Source organism: Oncorhynchus masou, chromosome 24, assembly GCF_036934945.1.
Source record: "Oncorhynchus masou masou isolate Uvic2021 chromosome 24, UVic_Omas_1.1, whole genome shotgun sequence".
Lineage (NCBI taxonomy): Eukaryota > Metazoa > Chordata > Actinopteri > Salmoniformes > Salmonidae > Oncorhynchus > Oncorhynchus masou.
Window position 1 is genome coordinate 37962622 of NC_088235.1, and position 22352 is coordinate 37984973.

Here is a 22352-nt window from a genome sequence, read left to right on the forward strand (position 1 = left end):
TTAGCTATTGTTAGCTACTTTGCTAGAAATCTTCGGACTCAAGGTTATGTGAAAATGCGAGCCGTCAAAGAAATACGTAAACGTTAATGTTACACCACAGACATAATGAGTTTTATAAATCTTTGGTTACACTTTCGAGTTCTTGGTTTGAAGATACTCTAAATGTCATGCCCAAATAGTATGCTATCTTGGGGAGACTGAATTACATTGGTTTTTGATTAGAACATGCTAATATTAACGTGGAACTGAAAGCGTTTTAGCAACAAATCAAACTGTATGTCGCAAGCGCCGAATACAACAAGTGTAGACCTTACCGTGAAGTCCTTAACCAACAGTGCAGAAGAGTTAAGAAAATATTTACCAAATAAACTAAAGTAACATAACGATAACGAGGCTATATAAAGGATTTTCCGGTGTTGTGCCACCCCCCTTCTAATTTTCTTAATTTTGTGGCCAGAGTCAAATACTTTCTGTGGCACATATCAGAGTCAAATACTTAATATAGAACAAATTTCACGTCAGGATAGGCAACCGAAATGAATAATGAATGTATGTGTGTTATATTAAACAGAGGGAGTAAAATGTTGGCAAGCAATAAATGGCTGAATTATTATCCTTACACTTTCAAAAATACTAGTCGAATAAGACATGGGAGAGATGACGAATTTTGTCAAAGATATTTATTTATAGACTAATACAGATCAGTAGCGGATTTAGGTACTGGCGACATGGGCGGGCGCGTGCGTGTGCTGAAGGTAGTGTTCGCCCAGGGCGCTATACAAGCTAGAACCGCCACTTACACATGAAACAAATAGCCAAACTGCAGACAAATTCTCTCCGCTACTAAGATGGGTGAGACATAGGCTAAACTGACAATTGAGTGAAGAGCAGAAATCTCAACTAGCAAGCAAGTGGCAGCAATGAAGAACTAGAAAGGGGGAGAATTCTGGCACAACACCGGTACGGAGTCAGTGTGCGGGGGTACAAATTAGCGGTAATTTGTACATGTAGGTAGGGGTGAAGTGACTATGTATAGATAATAAACAGCGAGTAGCAACAGTGTACAAAACAAATGGGGGGGTCAATAGTCCATTGGCAATTTGAGTAATTGTTCAGCAGTCTTATGGTTTGGGGGTAGGGTAGAAGCCAAATAAAGTACAGACTCAGTCAGGGAGAGGTTGAAAATGTCAGGTGAAGCCACTTGCCAGTTGGTCCGCGCATGCTTTGAGTACACGTCCTGGTAATCCATCTGGCCACGCGGCTTTGTGAATGTTGACCTGTTTCAAGGTCTTTCTCACATCGGCTATCGAGTGCGTTATCACACAGTCATCCAGAACAGCTGATGCTCTCGTGCATGCGTTAGTGTTTTTTGCCTCGAAGCGATCATAAAAGGCATTTCGTTTGTCTGGTCGGCTCATGTCTGGGTTTCCCTTTGTAGTCCGTAATAGTTTTCAAGCCCTGTCACATCCGACAAGCGTCAGAACCGGTGTAGTAGGATTCAAACTTAATCCTGTATTGACGCTTTGCTTGTTTGATGGTTCGTCTGAGGGCATAGCAGGATTTCTTATAGGCATCCGGATAAGTGTTCCGCTCCTTGAAAGCTTCCTGCTTTAGTTTTTGCTTGTAACTAGGAATCTAGAGGATATAATTATCATCATATAATTATTGTCATATTTGTCAAATATAGGGCTGGGGAGAGCTTTGTATGCATCTGTGTGTGGAGTGAAGGTGGTCTAGAGTTTTTTCCCCCTTTGGTTGCACATGTGACATGCTGGTAAAACTGATTTAAGTTTGCCTATGTTAAAGTCCCCGGCCACTAGGAGCGCCACTTCTGGGTGAGATTTCTCTTATTTGCTTATGGCCTTATAGAGTTTGAGTGCGGTCTTAGTGCCAGCATCGGTCTGTGGTGGTAAATAGATGGCAACGAATAATAAAGATAGTGTGGTCTACAGTTTATCATAAGATACTCTACCTCAGGCGAGTATCTAACAGCTGGTGCCACGATGTCTAATATTAATGTCTAATATTAAATAAGATTTGAGGTATTGCTCATACCTCAAATCTTATTTAATATTATACATTAATATTAGACATTGTGGCACCAGCTGTTATTGACAAAAAGACACACACCCCCACCCCTCGTCTTACCAGATGTAGCTTCTCTGTTCTGCTGGTGCATTGAAAATCCCTCCAGCTCTATCTTATTCGCGTTGTCATTCAGCCACGACTCTGTGAAGCATAAGATGCTACAGTTCTTAATCTCCCGTTGCTAGGGTAATCGTAGGTCATCAGTTTTATTTTCCAATGATCGCATGTTAGCAAGTAGAATGGATGGTAGTGGGAGTTTACTTGGACGCCTATGGATTCTCAAAAGGCAGCCCGATCTGCGCCCTCTTTTCCTCTGTCATTACTTCACGCAAATGACGGGGATCTGTGCCTGTTCCCTGGAGAGCAGTATATCTTTCTTGTCAGACTCGTTATCATCTTCTTATGGGCACCTGGCCAACATCCGGTGAAATTGTAAAGCGCGAAATTCAAACTACAGAATTATAAATATTTAACTTAAATAAAATCACAAGTGTAATACATAAAAATAAAGTTTAACTTCTTGTTAATCCAACCGCTGTCAGATTTCAAAAAGGCTTTACGGCGAAAGCACACCATGCGATTATCTGAAGACAGCTCCCCGCATACAAAACCATGAAAAACATATTTTAACCAGGCAGGTGCGACACAAAAGTCAGAAATAGTGATATAATAAATGCCTTACCTTTGATCTTCTGTTGGCACTCCAAAAGGTCCCAGTTACATCACAAATGGTCCTTTTGTTCGATAATGTCCTTCTTTATAGCCATAAAAAGTTTCGCTGGTGCGCTTCAGTCAATAATCCACCCATTTTCCCTCCATCAAAATGCATACAAAATTAATCCCAAACATTACTAATAAACTTTTCCAAACAAGTCAAACAACGTTTATAATCACACCATAGGTACCCTAATACGTGAATAAACAATAAAATTCAAGACGGAGAATCGTTATTGTCTTTACCGGAGAAAAATACCAATGAACGCGCTCTCATTCACACGCTTGGAAACACTACAGCCAAAATGGGAGCCACCTAGAAAAACATTAATTTCTGGCTCATTTTTTTTCCAAAAGCCAGCCTGAAACTCTTTCCAAAGACTGTTGACATCTAGTGGAAGCCCTTGGAACTGCAAGCTGGGAGGACTTCACTTTATAATTAAAGTGACAGCCATTGAAAATAGTGGAAGGCTGAAATTGTTTTTTGGGGGGATGGTTTGTCCTCGGAGTTTCACCTACCATATCAGTTCTGTATATACTCTCAGACATTATTTTCACAGTTTTAGAAACGTCAGAGTGTTTTCTATCCAAATCTACCAATTATATGCATATCCTAGCTTCTGGGCCTGAGTAACATGCAGTTTACTTTGGGCACGCTTTTCATCCGGATGTGAAAATACTGCCCCCTACCCAAGAGAGGTTAAAGGTTCATCATGAGTAATCCCAGTTCTGATGTCCAGAAGTTATTTTCAGTCATAAGAGAAGGTAGCAGCAACATCATGTACAAAATATGTTACAAACAACGCAAAAAAATGAACAAAATAGCACAAACATAGCACAAACATGAAGTCTTGTTATGTTTGCATAACAATAACAACAATAACAATATTGTATGCAAACATAACAATATGTTTGCATACACCCCCAGGAAGAATAAAAAAAAAATTCTCAGAAATTCAAAGAACGTTTGGAAATATGGTAAGGCATTTGTAAAAATTTGATTGTAATATAGTGGGAAAGCGGCCATGCGTTTGGACGTTTTAATAGACACTGCAGTAAATAAAAACATCTGTCTTGTCCAGGACCTGAGTCAACACAGACAGATATGCCATAGCCAATCAGAGCTACAGTAAGCCTATATAAAAATAAGCTATTTTCCACACGAGCCTGCCATAAATTCACTTTTGAAATTGACTGTGTTTTTACAGGCATTAGCAACAGCGTGACTTTAGATCATTAGAAAACATTTGCCCTAAGCATCAAAATACAATTCTTGGTGACAGGGGGCAGTATTTTCACGTCCGGATGAAATGCATGCCCAAATTCAACTGCCTGCTACTCATCCCCAGAAGATAAGATATGCATATTATTAGTAGATTTGGATAGAAAACACTCTGACATTTTTAAAACTGTTTGAATCATGTCTGTGAGTATAACACAACTTATTTAGCAGGCGAAACCCAGAGGACAAACCATTCAGATATTTTTTTGAGGTCACTCTCTTTTCAATGTTTCATTGGGAATCTAGATTTCTAAGGGACCTTCTTGCAGTTCCTATCACTTCCACTGGATGTCAACAGTCTTTAGAAATTGGTTGAGGTTTTTCCTTTGTGTAATGAAGAAGTACGACCATCTTGAACGAGGGTCACTTGAAGTGTACTGTTAGAGACGCGTGACCAGAAAGCTAGCTACAGTTTGTTTTCCTTCTGTATTGAACACAGATCATCCCAACTTCAATTTTATCAATTATTTACGTAAAAAAATACCTAAAGTTGCATTACAAAAGTAGTTTGAAATGTTTTGGCAAAGTTTACAGGTAACTTTTGAGATATTTTGTAGTCACTTTTCGCAAGTCGGAACCGGTGTTTTTCTGGATCGAACTTGCCAAATAAATGGACATTTTGGATATATATCGACGGAATTAATCGAACAAAAGGACCATTTGTGATGTTTATGGGACATTATGGAGTGCCAACAAAAGAAGCTCGTCAAAGGTAAGGCATGAATTATATTTTTATTTCTGCGTTTTGTGTCGCGCCTGCAGGGTTGAAATATGGTTTCTCTCTTTGTTTACGGAGGTGCTATCCTCAGATAATTGCATTGTTTGCTTTCGCCGAAAAGCCCTTTTGAAATCTGACATGTTGGCTGGATTCACAACAAGTGTAGCTTTAATTTGCTATCTTGCATGTGTGATTTAAGGAAAGTTAGATTTTTATTGTAATTTATTTGAATTTGGCGCTCTGCATTTTCCATGGCTTTTGGCCAAGTGGGACGCTAGTGACCCACATATCCCAGAGAGGTTTTAATGGATTTCTACAAATGTAAATACCACGGGAGTCTTCTTACATTTTGGGAACTTCAGTCCTATTGACCAAAACAACCATGAAAAGATAGACTCTCTCCCTCAGTTGCCTATGCACATCAACGAGATCAACGACTAATGCTAGCCAGAGCGAGATGAGCTAAAAATTGAATTGGGCAACATTAGAAAAACCCTCAACTTTTTCAGCTAGATAATAGTAGCCTGCTCGTCCTTCTGCAGTTTGCCTGCCAATACATGTTTGTCTCAACCCACGTTGTGACAACTGAATGGGAACTTGCCTGCTTACCTGCCCATTTGATCAATGCCAAATACATTTGATTGATAACTAGGAGATACACTAACTGTGGATAACAAGTTCAGCCTAGCTAGCAAAGCGATTAACATTTCTTGCTAGCTAACAAAATGACACCTGCATCTCTAGCTGTAGCCACCCAATAATTATATGAGGGGGAAAAATTAAGACACTCACCCACTCCTCCAATGACATGACATCCTCCTAGCAGCTAGCTAGCTAACTTGAGTCTGGGTTTTTAGCTTGCTTAATAAATATCTTGCTACATAAATAGATTCGCTTGCACAGGGGTGTCAAACTCAATCAGCACACGGGCCATATTAAATACCACAACGAATTTGCGGGGGACCCAAACTGGCCATTGTTTTAATAGAAAAAATATGTCCCTTTATAATGCCCACAATGTACGAGCATTTTAACATGTTAACCTCTTGATACTCCCCACCCCGGATCCGGGATCGTGAATAAAGCCTCAGGCTCATTAGCATAACGCAACGTTAACAATTTCTGAAAATCGCAAATAAAATGAAAATAATGCACCTGCTCTCAAGCTTAGCCTTTTCTTAACAACACTGTCATCTCAGATTTTCAAAATATGCTTTTGAACCATAGCAAATCACTAATTTGTGTAAGAGTATGCTAAGCTAGCTTAGCATTTTGAGTAGCATTTAGCACGCAACATTTTCACAAAAACCAGATAACCAAATAAATAAAATCATTTACCTTTGAAGAGCTTCAGATGTTTTCAATGAGGAGACTCTCAGTTGCATAGCAAATGTTCAGTTTTTCCTGAAAGAATCTTTGTGTAGGAGAAATCGCTCCGTTTTGTACATCACATTTGGCTACCGAAACAAACCGAAAATTCAGTCACCAAAACGTCAAACTTTTTCCAAATTAACTCCATAATATCGACCGAAACATGGCAAACGTTGTTTGGAATCAATCCTCAAGGTGTTTTTTCACATATCTCTTCATTGATATATCGTTCGTGGAAGCCTGCATTCTCCTCTGAATTCTGTGGAAAAATACTTGCAGCTGACTTTTGCGCACCAATTTCGGCGCAGGACACCGGGCGGACACCTGGACACCTGGAGCCTCAAAAATCCTGCTCATTTCCTGGATGCCGTCTCATCTTGGTTTTGCCTGAAGCTCACGTTCTAGGGCACGCACAGAAAATATATTTGCAGTTCTGGACACGTCAGAGTGTTTTCTTTCGAAAGCTATCAATTATATGCATAGTCGAGCATCTTTTTGTGACAAAATATCTTGTTTAAAACGGGAACGCTTTTCATCCAAAAATGAAATTGCGCCCCTAGAGTGGTATGACAGCTGCGTGGTCCCATGGTGTTTATACTTGCATACGATTGTTTGTACAGATGAACGTGGTACCTTCAGGCATTTGGAAATTGCTCCCAAGGACGAACCAAACTTGTGGAGGGCTACAATTTTTTTCTGAGGTCTTGGCTGATTTCTTTTGATTTTCCCATGATGTCAAGCAAAGAGGCACTGAGTTTGAAGGTAGGCCTTGAAATACATCCACGGGTACACCTCCAATTGACTCAAATGATGTAAATTCGCCTATCAGAAGCTTCTAAAGCCATAACATTTTCTGGTATTTTCCAAGCTGTTTTAAGGCACAGTCAACTTATGTAAACTTCTGACCCACTGGAATTGTGATACAGTGAAATAATCTGTCTGTAAACAATTGTTGGAAAAATTACTTGTGTCATGCACAGAGTAGATGTCCTAACTGACTTGCCAAAACTGTAATGTGTTAACAAGGAATTTGTGGAGTGATTGAAAAATGAGTTTTAATGACTCCAACCTAAGTGTATGTGAACTTCTGACTTCAACTGTAAGTATTAAAAGTAAACATATAAATCGTTTCATATTCCTTATATTAAGCAAACCAGACAGCACCATTTTAATTGAATTTTTCTTTTTCTTTATGGGGAACCAGGGGCATACTCCAACACTCAGACATAATTTAACATGTGTTTAGTGCAGGCCTGGGCAAAGGCATACAGCCCCTGGCCTGATTCAATACGCCCTGCGGAATCATACTCAGATCACATAAATAATTTGGGATTAGTAAAGTTTTGAAAAATGTATTTGTTATTCAAATAAAAGGCCCAATGAATACTTGCCTTTTGTATAATGATTGAACTCCCACCGCTTGTGAGACATCTATTTTGAAGGCACGTATAAATAACTGCACGAGGACAGACAGTGACTGACCGGCTGACACATGCGTCACAGTTACAAATAGTAGCTAGCTTGAAATTGTGTAAAAATTAGATTTTCAAAGAAAAGGAAAGTAGACGGTGAATGTAGGGTGTTCCAGCAAGAGTGGGCATCGAAATATTTCTTTATTGAGGTATCAGGGAAAGCTGTGTGCTAAGTGTGCAAAGAGAGCATCGCTGTCTTGAAGATTACCATTTGTCCCAACACTTCCAAATGAAGCATGCAGAGGAATATCTCTTCTGAGCAGAGGGCAAGTGCATCGAAAGTGTTGCTTTCTCAGTTGCAAAAGCAGCAAGGACTTTTCACAACTGCATTCAGCAAACGACGGAATTGCGAGAGCCAGGTATGTACTGTCGCACAAAATTGCTCAACATAGCAAGCCTTTCACTGAGGGCAAATTCATTAAAGAATGTTCAATTGAATCTGCAGCAAAACTTTGCCCCGACAAGAAATAGCTGTTTGAAAATGTTTCCCTGTCAAGACGAACAGTGACGGGGCGTAATTGTTAGTTAGATTACTTGTTGGTTATTACTGCATTGTCGGAACTAGAACCACAAGCATTTCGCTACACTCGCATTAACATCTGCTAACCATGTGTATGTGACAAATAAAATTTGATTTGAGGACATTGCAGAGAATATGGAACAACAGTCGAAAGACAAGGTAAAGGATTTCACCTATTTCTCCTTGTCCCTGGATGAGAGCAGTGATGCACGTGACACGGTGCAGTTGTTGATATCTTACGAGGCATAACCCCAGACTTTCAAATTACAAAGGAGCTTGCTTCAGTGCAGTCAATGAAGAACACAACCACAGGGAAATATTAGTTGGAGGAGGTTAATAAGTGTGTGGCAAAGCTGGGACTGAGTTTTAAAAAGGTATCCAGCGTGACCACTGATGGGTGTCCAAACTTGACAGGAAAAAACGTTGGCCTTTTGAAAAGGATACAAGATCAAGTAGCTAAGCTCAAACCAAATCACAAAAGGATTTTCCTGCATTGGATTATTCATCAGGAGGTGCTCTGTAAATGTGTTGTGGATACAGTCACTAAAGTGGTGAACTTCATAGAGCAAAATCTTTAAACCACATGCAGTTTGTCTCACTGTTGGAAGAGACCACGTCGGGTCCTGCAGATCTCCCCTACCACACAAACATGAGATGGCTGAGTTTGGGAAAGGTGCTTAAAAGGGTGTGGGGCCTGATGTTGGTGCTTTCTGAGTTTTTGCATATGAAAGGAAACATTTTGGATTTCCCTCAACTGCAAGATAAAGAATGGTTGGCTGATTTTTGCCTTCACTGTGGACATCATGGCCCTCATGAATGAACTGATTTCCAAACTATAAGGGAAGGGCCTTTTTGCACATCAGATGTACAGCCTTGTCAAAGCCTTCAAGGGAAAATTACTCCTCCTGTCCCACCAAGTAGAAGCCAACAATCTCATTCACCTTCCGACACTACTAGTCGGTTCCCTATCAGATGACCAGCGGGAGAAGTATACATTGCTGCTGCGTGCTTTGAACGGTGAGTTTTCTCGTCGTTTTGAGGATTTCAAAGTGTTGGAAAATGACATGCTGTTGGTTTCCTCTCCTTTCACCTTCAATGTGGATAACGCTTCCACTGACCTGCAACTTGAGCTCATCGATCTTCAGTCTGATCCAGTGCTTGGGGAACTATTCAAAACAATGTCACTGACGAAGTTCTATGCGTCTCTCGAACAAAACTTTCCAAAGATTAGGAGTCATGCTCAGAAGATGTTTGTACTGTTTGAGTCAATCTATGCATGTGAATAGACATGTTCAGTGACGAAATGCACTGCTCTAAAAATAAAGGGTACACTAAAATAACACATCCTAGATCTGAATGAATGAAATATTCTTATTAAATACTTTTTTCTTTACATAGTTGAATGTGCTGACAACAAAATCACAAAAATTATCAATGGAAATCAAATTTATCAACCCATGGAGGTCTGGATTTGGAGTGACACATCTGTGACACTCAAAATTAAAGTGGAAAACCACACTACAGGCTGATCCAACTTTGATGTAATATCCTTAAAACAAGTCAAAATGAGGCTCAGTAGTGTGTGTTGCCTTCACGTATGACCTCCCTACAACGCCTGGGCATGCTCCTGATGAGGTGGCGGATGGTCTCCTGAGGGATCTCCTCCCAGACCTGGACTAAAGCATCCGGCAACTCCTGGACAGTCTGTGGTGCAACGTGGCATTGGTGGATGGGGCGAGACATGATGTCCCAGATGTGCTCAATTGGATTCAGGTCTGGGGAACGGGCGGGCCAGTCCATAGCATCAATGCCTTCCTCTTGCATGAACTGCTGACACTCCAGCCACATGAGGTCTAGCATTGTCTTGCATTAGGAGGAACCCAGGGCCAACCGCACCAGCATATGGTCTCACAAGGGGTCTGAGGATCTCATCTCGGTACCTAATGGCAGTCAGGCTAGCTCTGGCGAGCACATGGAGGGCTGTGCGGCCCCCCCACACCATTTAAAAAAAAAAAAAGTTTAACCAGGCAAGTCAGTTAAGAACAAATTCTTATTTTCAATGATGTCCTAGGAACTGCCTGTTCATGGGCAGAACAACAGATTTGTACCTTGTCAGCTCGGGGATTTGAACTTGCAACCTTCCGGTTACTAGTCCAACGCTCTAACCACTAGGCTACTCTGCCACCATGACTGATCCATTGCTAAACCGGTCATGCTGGAGGATGTTGCAGGCAGCAGAACGTTCTCCACGGCGTCTCCAGACTCTGTCATGTCTGTCACGTGCTCAGTGTGAACCTGCTTTCATCTGTGAAGAGCACAGGGCGCCAGTGGCGAATTTGCCAATCTTGGTGTTCTCTGGCAAATGCCAAATGTCCTGCACGGTGTTGGGCTGTAAGCACAACCCCCACCTGTGGACGTCGGGCCCTCATCCCACCCTCATAGAGTCTGTTTCTGACCATTTGAGCAGACACATGCACATTTGTGGCCTGCTGGAGGTCATTTTGCAGGGTTCTGGCAGTGCTCCTCCTGCTCCTCCTTGCACAAAGGCAGAGGTATAGCGGTCCTGCTGTTGGGTTGTTGCCCTCCTACGGCCTCCTCCACGTCTCCTGATGTACTGGCCTTTCTCCTAGTAGCGCCTCCATGCTCTGGACACTACGCTGACAGACACAACAAAACTTCTTGCCACAGCACGCGTTGATGTGCCATCCTGGATGAGCTGCACTACCTGAGCCACTTGTGTGGATTGTAGACTCAGTCTCATGCTACCACTAGAGTGAAAGCACTGCCAGCATTCAAAAGTGACCAAAACATCCGCCAGGAAGCATAGAAACTGTGAAGTGGTCTGTGGTCATCACCTGCAGAACCACTCCTTTATTGGGGGTGTCTTGCTAATTGCATATAATTTCCACCTGTTGTCTATTCCATTTGCACAACAGCATGTGAAATGTATTGTCAATCAGTGTTGCTTCCTGAGTGGACAGTTTGATTTCACAGAAGTGTGATTGACTTGGAATTACATTGTGTTGTTTAAGTGTTCCCTTTATTTTTTTGAGCAGTGTATAACAAGTCAAGGCACAGATCATCTCTTACGGATTCTCACCTCTCAGCTATCCTGCGCATAGCGACGTCAGAAACTACTGACTCCACTGCTCTAGTCAATGCCCATCAGAGACGTCAACTGATTGAGTAGTTTAAATGTAATGTTGAGCTCTCTTGTTTTTGTGCATACCCATTAACAAGAGTTCTGTCTGTGTACTTTTCCCTCCATGTAGTTCATTGCATGTTTAATAATGAAAATGCCTAACGAAAGGAGAACATGGATGTGGGTTATTTCTGCACCTTCCCAATTACACCATAGATCTGTGTATAGTGACGAGATGCTTGTTTGATCGTAGCTAGCTAGCTAGCTACATAGCCGTCTTTGTATCTAAGACAATTGTGTAGCCTAGAGCGATTTTCTAGGTTAGCTGGCCAGCTATTGTCGTTCTTTTAACGTAGCTAGCCAGCTAGCCCCCGAATAGCAGCACTGTAGTAACTATTACAGTACAACGGTTTGTTTTGTTTGATCGTAGCTAGCTAGCTACATAGCCGTCTTTGTATCTAAGACAATTGTGTAGCCTAGAGCGATTTTCTAGGTTAGCTAGCCAGCTATTGTCGTTCTTTTAAGGTAACGTAACGCAATCAACCTGCTAGCTAGCCAGCTAGCCCCCGAATAGCAGCACTGTAGAAACTATTACACTCGACGGAACGACTTGATTAGTGTAGTGTCAACATCGCAGCCACTACCAGCTAGCCTACTCCAGCAGTACTGTATCATTTCAATCATTTTAGTCAATAAGATTCTTGCTACGTAAGCTTAACTTTCTGAACATTCGAGACGTGTAGTCCACTTGTCATTCCAATCTCCTTTGCATTAGCGTAGCCTCTTCTGTACCCTGTCAACTATGTGTCTATCTATCCCTGTTCTCTCCTCTCTGCACAGACCATACAAACGCTCCACACCGCGTGGCCGCGGCCACCCTAATCTGGTGGTCCCAGCGCGCACGACCCACGTGGAGTTCCTGGTCTCCGGTAGCCTCTGGAACTGCCGATCTGCGGCCAACAAGGCAGAGTTCATCTCAGCCTATGCCTCCCTCCAGTCCCTCGACTTCCTGGCACTGACGGAAACATGGATCACCACAGATAACACTGCTACTCCTACTGCTCTCTTCGTCCGCCCACGTGTTCTCGCACACCCCGAGAGCTTCTGGTCAGCGGGGTGGTGGCACCGGGATCCTCATCTCTCCCAAGTGGTCATTCTCTCTCTCTCCCCTTACCCATCTATCTATCGCCTCCTTTGAATTCCATGCTGTCACAGTTACCAGCCCTTTCAAGCTTAACATCCTTATCATTTATCGCCCTCCAGGTTCCTCGGAGAGTTCATCAATGAGCTTGATGCCTTGATAAGCTCCTTTCCTGAGGACGGCTCACCTCTCACAGTCCTGGGCGACTTTAACCTCCCCACGTCTACCTTTGACTCATTCCTGTCTGCCTCCTTCTTTCCACTCCTCTCCTCTTTTGACCTCACCCTCTCACCTTCCCCCTACTCACAAGGCAGGCAATACGCTCGACCTCATCTTTACTAGATGCTGTTCTTCCACTAACCTCATTGCAACTCCCCTCCAAGTCTCCGACCACTACCTCGTATCCTTTTCCCTCTCGCTCTCATCCAACACTTCCCACACTGCCCCTACTCGGATGGTATCGCGCCGTCCCAACCTTCGCTCTCTCTCCCCCGCTACTCTCTCCTCTTCCATCCTATCATCTCTTCCCTCTGCTCATACCTTCTCCAACCTTTCTCCTGATTCTGCCTCCTCAACCCTCCTCTCTTCCCTTTCTACATCCTTTGACTCTCTATGTCCCCTATCCTCCAGGCCGGCTCGGTCCTCCCCTCCCGCTCCGTGGCTCGACGACTCATTGCGAGCTCACAGAACAGGGCTCCGGGCAGCCGAGCGGAAATGGAGAAAAACTCGCCTCCCTGCGGACCTGGCATCCTTTCACTCCCTCCTCTCTACATTTTCCTCCTCTGTCTCTGCTGCTAAAGCCACTTTCTACCACTCTAAATTCCAAGCATCTGCCTCTAACCCTAGGAAGCTCTTTGCCACCTTCTCCTCCCTCCTGAATCCTCCTCCCCCTCCCCCCTCCTCCCTCTCTGCAGATGACTTCGTCAACCATTTTGAAAAGAAGGTCGACGACATCCGATCCTCGTTTGCTAAGTCAAACGACACCGCTGGTTCTGCTCACACTGCCCTACCCTGTGCTCTGACCTCTTTCTCCCTCTCTCTCCAGATGAAATCTCGCTTCTTGTGACGGCCGGCCGCCCAACAACCTGCCCGCTTGACCCTATCCCCTCCTCTCTTCTCCAGACCATTTCCGGAGACCTTCTCTCTTACCTCACCTCGCTCATCAACTCATCCCTGACCGCTGGCTACGTCCCTTCCGTCTTCAAGAGAGCGAGAGTTGCACCCCTTCTGAAAAAACCTACACTCGATCCCTCCGATGTCAACAACTACAGACCAGTATCCCTTCTTTCTTTTCTCTCCAAAACTCTTGAACGTGCCGTCCTTGGCCAGCTCTCGCTATCTCTCTCAGAATGACCTTCTTGATCCAAATCAGTCAGGTTTCAAGACTAGTCATTCAACTGAGACTGCTCTTCTCTGTATCACGGAGGCGCTCCGCACTGCTAAAGCTAACTCTCTCTCCTCTGCTCTCATCCTTCTAGACCTATCGGCTGCCTTCGATACTGTGAACCATCAGATCCTCCTCTCCACCCTCTCCGAGTTGGGCATCTCCGGCGCGGCCCACGCTTGGATTGCGTCCTACCTGACAGGTCGCTCCTACCAGGTGGCGTGGCGAGAATCTGTCTCCTCGCCACGCGCTCTCACCACTGGTGTCCCCCAGGGCTCTGTTCTAGGCCCTCTCCTATTCTCGCTATACACCAAGTCACTTGGCTCTGTCATAACCTCACATGGTCTCTCCTATCATTGCTATGCAGACGACACACAATTAATCTTCTCCTTTCCCCCTTCTGATGACCAGGTGGCGAATCGCATCTCTGCATGTCTGGCAGACATATCAGTGTGGATGACGGATCACCACCTCAAGCTGAACCTCGGCAAGACGGAGCTGCTCTTCCTCCCGGGGAAGGACTGCCCGTTCCATGATCTCGCCATCACGGTTGACAACTCCATTGTGTCCTCCTCCCAGAGCGCTAAGAACCTTGGCGTGATCCTGGACAACACCCTGTCGTTCTCAACCAACATCATGGCGGTGGCCCGTTCCTGTAGGTTCATGCTCTACAACATCCGCAGAGTACGACCCTGCCTCACACAGGAAGCGGCGCAGGTCCTAATCCAGGCACTTGTCATCTCCCGTCTGGATTACTGCAACTCGCTGTTGGCTGGGCTCCCTGCCTGTGCCATTAAACCCCTACAACTCATCCAGAACGCCGCAGCCCGTCTGGTGTTCAACCTTCCCAAGTTCTCTCACGTCACCCCGCTCCTCCGCTCTCTCCACTGGCTTCCAGTTGAAGCTCGCATCCGCTACAAGACCATGGTGCTTGCCTACGGAGCTGTGAGGGGAACGGCACCGCAGTACCTCCAGGCTCTGATCAGGCCCTACACCCAAGCAAGGGCACTGCGTTCATCCACCTCTGGCCTGCTCGCCTCCCTACCATTGAGGAAGTACAGTTCCCGCTCAGCCCAGTCAAAACTGTTCGCTGCTCTGGCCCCCCAATGGTGGAACAAACTCCCTCACGACGCCAGGACAGCGGAGTCAATCACCACCTTCCGGAGACACCTGAAACCCCACCTCTTCAAGGAATACCTAGGATAGGATAAGTAATCCTTCTCACCACCCCCCCTTAATGATTTAGATGCACTATTGTAAAGTGGCTGTTCCACTGGATGTCAGAAGGTGAATTCACCAATTTGTAAGTCACTCTGGATAAGAGCGTCTGCTAAATGACTTAAATGTAAATGTAAATGTAAATGCTCATGTCTGCGCACTAACAATGAGTCGTTCCCACACTACGTCAGATTTAGTCTTTTACAATTATGACATGTCACACTGTGCAATGTTACCAAATCATGATCTTGATATCAACCTGTACGATTTGCTTCAGTTTTGTCGTCATAACCTCGCATGCCAATCACAGAATATGTCAGCCGAAGTAAGCTATGAAAACTGCAGCGGTGCATGTCCCATCAAAGCAGCGCAAGCCTCACTCTATGCATATCCGCGAGTGAAGTGAGTTTGAAAATGCTGGAAGTATGCGTCTTAGAAATAGTTTTCACATGCATACTTCATATGCCTGAACTCAGAAAGAAATGGTGACTGTGGAAGAACATTTATTTTGATTTGCCGATTTTGTGACTTTACAAAATCCCGTTAGGTAGCCTAATTTTAAGATGTCATGTAGTAGGCTGAACAAGATAATTAGGGCCGTGTTCCTATTGGTCAGTCACCGGGATCGGCTCATAACACCAACCACACACTAGGGCATACACGATAAAGGCTTGACATTTCTGATGTTGCCAGAACTTTCTCGGAGCCTACGACCACACGTGTAGCTGTACTTAATCGGCAGACCTAGACCCTGTCACACTGAACAAGCCAAGTCATCCAACAACCATTTACTACCTAAGAGTTTGGGACGTCAAAATCGTGGCATAAGACCGCCAAAATCATAGCCGGCTGGCCTTAAGCGGTGCTTATAGCTGAGAACCTTTGGGATAAAACAGCATGACTTGTTAATGCCTTAGATTCTGGAGAGCAAGCTAGCTAGCTAGCTAGCTATCTATGAGTTTCAGTTTGCATGTAGGTGTAGCCTTAACATTACATGTCATCAGATGGTTTGTTGCTTGCCAGAAGCACGTCCCCCGCAGCATTTTGCACTTCCCTAAATTTAACTTGGTTACTTATTTTTCTCTGATTGTAGGGAAATCCTTCAGTAAGAGATTCAAATGACCTCAAACAGTAGGACTAACTGTGCTGCTATTCTAAAAGGTAAATTATGTGTACACCTTTCATGCTTTGAATAGCTTGCCTAACTAGCTACATGTGAATTAAGTATGGGGGTTTGATCTTTCCTCTAGATGTTGTTGCCTACGTTGACGTGTGGTCATCAAGTAAAACAGAGAATTACTCTAGACCATTCATCCAGCAGCTGCAGGATATGGGAGTTGAGGTGAGTTACCCTTTTATAGCTATACTGCTAACTAACTACACAGAAGTTTGTTTTTACTATGTGCCGTTTCACATTGTGATTTTCCCTGTATAATTCCAGGTGTCAAAAACCTTCAATAAACAAGTCACCCACGTAGTCTTTAAAAATGGCCATCAAGCCACCTGGAATAAAGCCAAGAAGACTGGTGTGAAACTTGTGTCTGTCCTTTGGGTGGCCAGGTAAACCTCAAGCTTAATTTCTGTTTATATTCTTTATTTTATTTATAGTGCATGATCACAGCAATGGCAACAATGTATCTTCAATATACTTTGGTCTGGTGATGACAAGTTAGTGATATGGCCATTTTGTTTTTGCAATTATTACACCAGCCACAAGGTGTCACTGACTGACAAATTAAAATAGTTGGGCTCTCTGTTATCCTATCACTCATGTTGTTTTTGTTTATTAATGCAGATGTAAAGATGATGGTGAACATGTTAATGAAGAGTTGTGTCCGGCATTAAATGATGAAGTTAATCCAGCACTCAAGAAAAGGATGGTAAGCAAATGTACACTACTTTGCTAGGTTAAAATAATTACTGTACATAACTTTTCTTTGATCACTGGCAACTACTTGGCTGTCTGGAGTTAAACTATATTTATTTTATTTCTTAAAAATTGTAATAGTTGAGCAAGGACTTTTTGCCAAAGAACATGAATAATTTGTCTATTGGTTTAATAAGTGTATTTATTGAAAGGGTCTTAAAAGTTTTTTTATGAGATTCATCCAAATACAAAATAATAGTATATATTTTCTTTCATACAGCATCGTTGTATGCAGCCAAGAGACACCCCTCAGAGGACCCCTGAGAATGACAGGCGCTTGAAAAAAAAACTGGACAAGATGATCAAAGACCTAGTGCCAAAATCTCCTCTTAGTAAGACATCTCTCCTCATGGCTGTCATTTTGTGCGTGGATGTGGTTTCATATTGAAATTTATTTCTGTTTAGTTACAGATGTGTCCCCTTACATTATTGATGAAGAGAACGGAATAGTTTACAGTCCTTCTATGAAAAGGTCTGAGTCCATGGCACAGCGCCTGAAAGAAATGAGAGAAAAAAGGGAAAACCTCTCCCCGACAGGTATGTTTTATGTCTATGGCCAATTGTTTGATTTTTATAGTATGTTTAGCACCTGCAAAACATGGGCCAGAGTCTGTGAAAGAGCTGAGATATGTGGCAACTCTAGTTAATGATTTCTCTCAGCTTCACAGATAAAATCTAGGTTATCACCTGAGCTCAAGCCTCCTCTTGGGAATACACCATCCCGCTCCTTTTTGCAACAACTGTGTAAGTACTTGGATATAAGATGCATTGACGCTGTCATTTATATAATGCTATAAGTTTGTCTTTTCTTATTCTCATAATGGCATATCTTTCCCTATGCAGATGAAGAACCGGATGAGGATTTTAATGTATCTGTTGGCTCAAATAAGACAGATGGAGAGAAGCAACATTTTGACACCATTGAAATACAGCACAAGAAAGACTTTCAGAAACCTTCGATGTCACCTTGCAGTGTTGTGCCGAGACAAAAGACAAGTCCGTTACCCAATTCACCGGCTAAAGAAAAAGCAAATAAACAAGACAAAAATCCTAAAAGGACCTCAATCAAAAGTAATGGCATCAAGAAACACAGGTCTTTAGAGAGTCCATGCCTGGATGACCTCCCGGAGGGTAGCAAGAGTGTGCAATCAGTGTTTACGTTTGACAGTTTTGTAGAGGGAAAAAATAGACGATCAACCAGCAGAAGTAACATGTCAAAAGTCACACCACCTGTTAGGAAAAGCAGAACACCACAGTCTCTTTCAGAATGTAAGCCAACTGTTAATCTGGACATTTCTAGTCGCCATTCTTCTACAATTTTACCAGACAACCCCAATGTGCCTAATCAAACGTCCGTAAAGATGACCACACTGAAATTAAAAGTGAGCCAGCGGAGAAAATCCTTGCTTCCTGCTTTGGCAAGATCTTGCACTGTCTCAAATGACTCTCATGCCTCTTCCTGTGCATATGATGATGATGGCGTATTTGAGGACTTCTTCTCTCCAGCTAACAACCCGCGGAGACAACAAAGTCTCCTTTTGCCCCGCTTGCCCTCAGAGTCAAATGTTCTTGTTCCCTTTGAACTGGAGCCTCAGCCTAGCCCTGGAAAGCGGAAGAGGGGCAAGAGTGAAACCACAGGGTCTGAGTCGGCCAGTGCCAAAAAGAGAAAACATGGGGTGCCAAGTGTAAAAGAGTCCAGCAGTGTAAGCACCATGTTGTCTCAACACGAGCACCCACACCAGGATACAAAAGGACTTGCATCCTCAGAGGACAATAATACAAAACAAACGGTGACTAAAAGAAGTGCACAAAGCACATTGCCATTCTCCAGAGTGCCTAAAGACTCCACCAATGAACTGACTTGTGCCCCTGAGAAGCAGATCGCGTCAACAGATCCCACACAACTTTCAAAACCAAATTTGGCAGCGGCCAAAAAATCACTAGATAAGCAAAACAGTTCATATCTCCTACCTCGGCACAAGGACAATAAAGGGAAAAGTAGCCCACGTTTGGAAAGTATGTGAATTCTAAAACCTAAATATTACAAGATGTTGGGATGTTACCATGTCATCAATATAATCAATGCAATAGCATTTAAGAGTGATTAGTAAAACAATATAACTGATCAACATAAAACACCTTAGACTCTCCGGTAGTAATAATGTGCTGTGAAATTGGTACTGTGGTCATTTATGGTTTCGTTATCCACAATCTTTTCTCTGCAAGTGTCCCAAACTGGGGTTTTATCACAGCAACGGCACTTATTAGCCATATCAGAATTATTACCTTGATCAGTATTTTGTGAAGCAAAAGCTGAAAATATGTACTTTCATATTGGAAAATGTTTAGCCATGTAAGTTAATCATAGTGTGAATTTTTAAGTTTTAGTATAGCCGTGTCATTCCAGCACAATTGGAAAATTGATTAAATTAACTATTTTAATACTGATGTGACGGTACATTTTCTAATAACAAATGTTAACCTTTCATTCCAGAATAACCTTACTGACAATATCTGTTCGCATGATAGCCGTAAACACACACACACACACACACACAAGTGAATCAGCATTCAGCAGGAAGAAAATGCACCTGTGTGTGTTGTTTTGTAACGTTTTCAACGTTTTCAGTTGTAGGCAGAGGAACTGCATATGCTGCAACAGCTGGTGTCCCGGACACAATTTCTGACAATTTAAGCAAACAGAAAGGACAAGTCAATGTGGTGGAGAAGAGCATGGACAAAAATACAAAGGTAACCATCTAAGTTGCTGTTTGTGGTGTTTGCTGTAATTGTTATAGCCCAGCATTTAAACAGACTATAAACATACAATAGCATTTTCAACAATGTTATGGTTTAGATTTTTTTTTCTTAGATATCGATTAACATGGCAGTTTGTGAATTAAATACGAAACCTAAACTTTAAACTTGTCCTCTATCTCTTGGTAAAACCAAGCTGTGGAGGAACATGCATCTTTTTGCCTTTGTGTTCCATTCCTTTTGAATACAGCTGCTCAGAAAGTGTGCAGTACACGCATGAGTATTCATGGGTAGTCTTTGAAGCTGCTGCCACGGGGGCTCTGTCTGTGTAGTCTTCAGGGGTTCCTGTGTGTTACCTCCATGTTGGTAGCACAACATCCTTGTCTGTGAAGATGCACCTGGCTCAGTCTTTGTGTTCTCTCAACCTGAAACAAAACTTCAGCTTTTAACACTATGGTGAAAATGTCTTTCATCTTCCCTATGAACATTGTTTGAATTCCCATGTGAACTGTATTGCAGAATGCATAATATTCTTTCATCGTTACATGATCGAGATTAAATATTAGTTTAAATTATTAATTGTGATTTGACTATAACACTGTCATGTTACTTCTACCCCCAAATTAGTTTATTTTTAATTCCAGAAAATGGTTTACTTAGCAGGCCACCTGTTTTACAACTGTGAAAGATGGTATTGGTTTTCTGTGCTAGGTTGCAGGTGCAACCTTCACAGAACAGCCCACGTAAGAAGAGCACTCATTATGAGGTTATGGAGTGCTTTGTTTGGATTAGACTCCATTCCCCTCAGCATCTGGACAAAGGTAGTCTTAACAAAAGTGGAAAAAAGTAATGTGCAAGTGCAACAGCCGTGACAGAAACCGCTTTTAGTCTCTGTTCTTTAGACAGTATCATACGTACCAAATTTAGACAATCTATGGTTTTGTAAAAATAGTTTAGAGACATTACAGCATAGTGATTATAATACTCACTAAAAGTAATTGTAAAATAACTCATATTTGGTGAAAAGTTGTTTGGGTTGATGAAGCATGGCATCTGATGTGTACTTTGTACCCTTAGCAGCTAGGGGAGTTGTCCTGTATGTGTATCATTCAGCATGTGTATGATGCCCTAAAGTAGAAATTAGTTCATTTTACCTGAGTACTTGGCTCTATACGATGGCATTGTGTATGTGTCCTTAAAGAACTTCAGGAAATATGTCATAACCACTTTATTCATAGCATGCAGCCTAACCATGTGATTGAAAATTTTCTATGCACTGCCTTTGCAAATTAACTCACTGTTCAATTGTGACAAGTTGTAATCAGATTTTTGTACTCTCAAAGGTGATTTTTCATTTATAATTGGCCATCCCAGACCCACAGATGGATTAGGACAAGGGCCTATGGAAGTTGACCTCTTTCACTGTATGAATAGGGCCTGAGTCATTTCAGTTTGCATAGACCGACCATCAAGGGGACCTTGTCATACCCAAAAGAATTTCCTTCATTTGTGTGAGGCACATTGAAATGGAGCCTGGTGCAACAGTTCACCAACTCTTTGTCTCATGTTTATTTAGTGTGGACCCATTCTTCAACTGCTGCAAGAACATGTCAATTGCATAAGTGAAGCCAAAAATTCCCCTTGAGGAACCATTAAAACATTAAAACGTAGCTGCTGAAATTCCTTGTAGTTTGTTTCTTGTTGAATAAGTGAAAAGTGAATAGAACTGCTAGTGCTTTAGGGTTGTCCCCTCTAACAAAGTCCTCGTGGCCTTGTTTTGAAGTTTGAAAAGAATTCTCTTGCTCAGTAGCACACAAATTTGCTACTGAAAGCATTGTTTTCCCCCTGATAAATACCTTTCTTTGGTATTAGCAGCAGCTGCATTATTGTCCATGTCACTTAATCAGCATCATCACATTGGTGATGGTTTATGTCCATCTTAAAGATTAGTAAATTATTTCAGCACTGAGCGAAGGACAATCCTTTGTGATTAATGACACAAACCATGCCATACTTTACTTAAGAAATTTGAGAACTGTTTCACCAATGAATCCCTTTATGTGCATTCGTATAGGGATTTTGGGTGTGTTATGAACTCCGCACAAAAATACACGTTCCTTTTTCAGGACCCTGTCTTTCAAAGATAATTCATAAAAATCCAAATAACTTCACAGATCTTCATTGTAAAGGGATTAAACACTGTTTCTCATGCTTGTTCAATGAACCATAAACAATTCATGAACATGCACCTGTGGAATGGTCATTAAGACACTAACAGCTTACAACGGTAGGCAATTAAGGTCATAATTATGAAAACTTAGAACACTAAAGAGGCCTTTCTACTGACTATGAAAAACACCAAAAGAAAGATGCCTAGGGTCCCTGCTTATCTGCGTGAATGTGCCTTAAGCATGCTGCAAGGAGGCATGAGGTCTGCAGATGTGGCCAGGGCAATAAATTGCAATGTCCGTACTGTGATACACCTAAGACAGCGCTACAGGGAGACAGGACGGACAGCTGATCATCCTCACAGTGGCAGACCACGTGTAACAACACCTGCACAGGATCGGTACATCTGAACATCTCCCATGCTGGACAGGTTCAGAATGGCAACAACA

General features: G+C 42.6%; 1 protein-coding gene across 5 annotated transcripts in view; it reads left to right on the forward strand.

Annotated features, from left to right (window-relative positions):
• The window catches only part of LOC135512134 (microcephalin-like), a 61916-nt gene that overhangs the window by 274 nt on the left and 39290 nt on the right, over positions 1 to 22352 (forward strand). For 4 of the 5 annotated variants that reach the window (XM_064933829.1, XM_064933830.1, XM_064933832.1 and 1 more), the window contains exons 2-10: positions 16144 to 16211; positions 16301 to 16392; positions 16492 to 16610; positions 16846 to 16930; positions 17198 to 17309; positions 17383 to 17514; positions 17638 to 17721; positions 17821 to 18993; positions 19607 to 19728. In XM_064933829.1, coding sequence (XP_064789901.1) covers positions 16169 to 16211; positions 16301 to 16392; positions 16492 to 16610; positions 16846 to 16930; positions 17198 to 17309; positions 17383 to 17514; positions 17638 to 17721; positions 17821 to 18993; positions 19607 to 19728 — 1962 coding nt within the window. In that variant the 5' untranslated portion in view covers positions 16144 to 16168. The remainder of the gene's footprint in view (positions 1 to 16143; positions 16212 to 16300; positions 16393 to 16491; positions 16611 to 16845; positions 16931 to 17197; positions 17310 to 17382; positions 17515 to 17637; positions 17722 to 17820; positions 18994 to 19606; positions 19729 to 22352) is intronic. The other variant, XM_064933833.1, reaches the window with a different exon arrangement.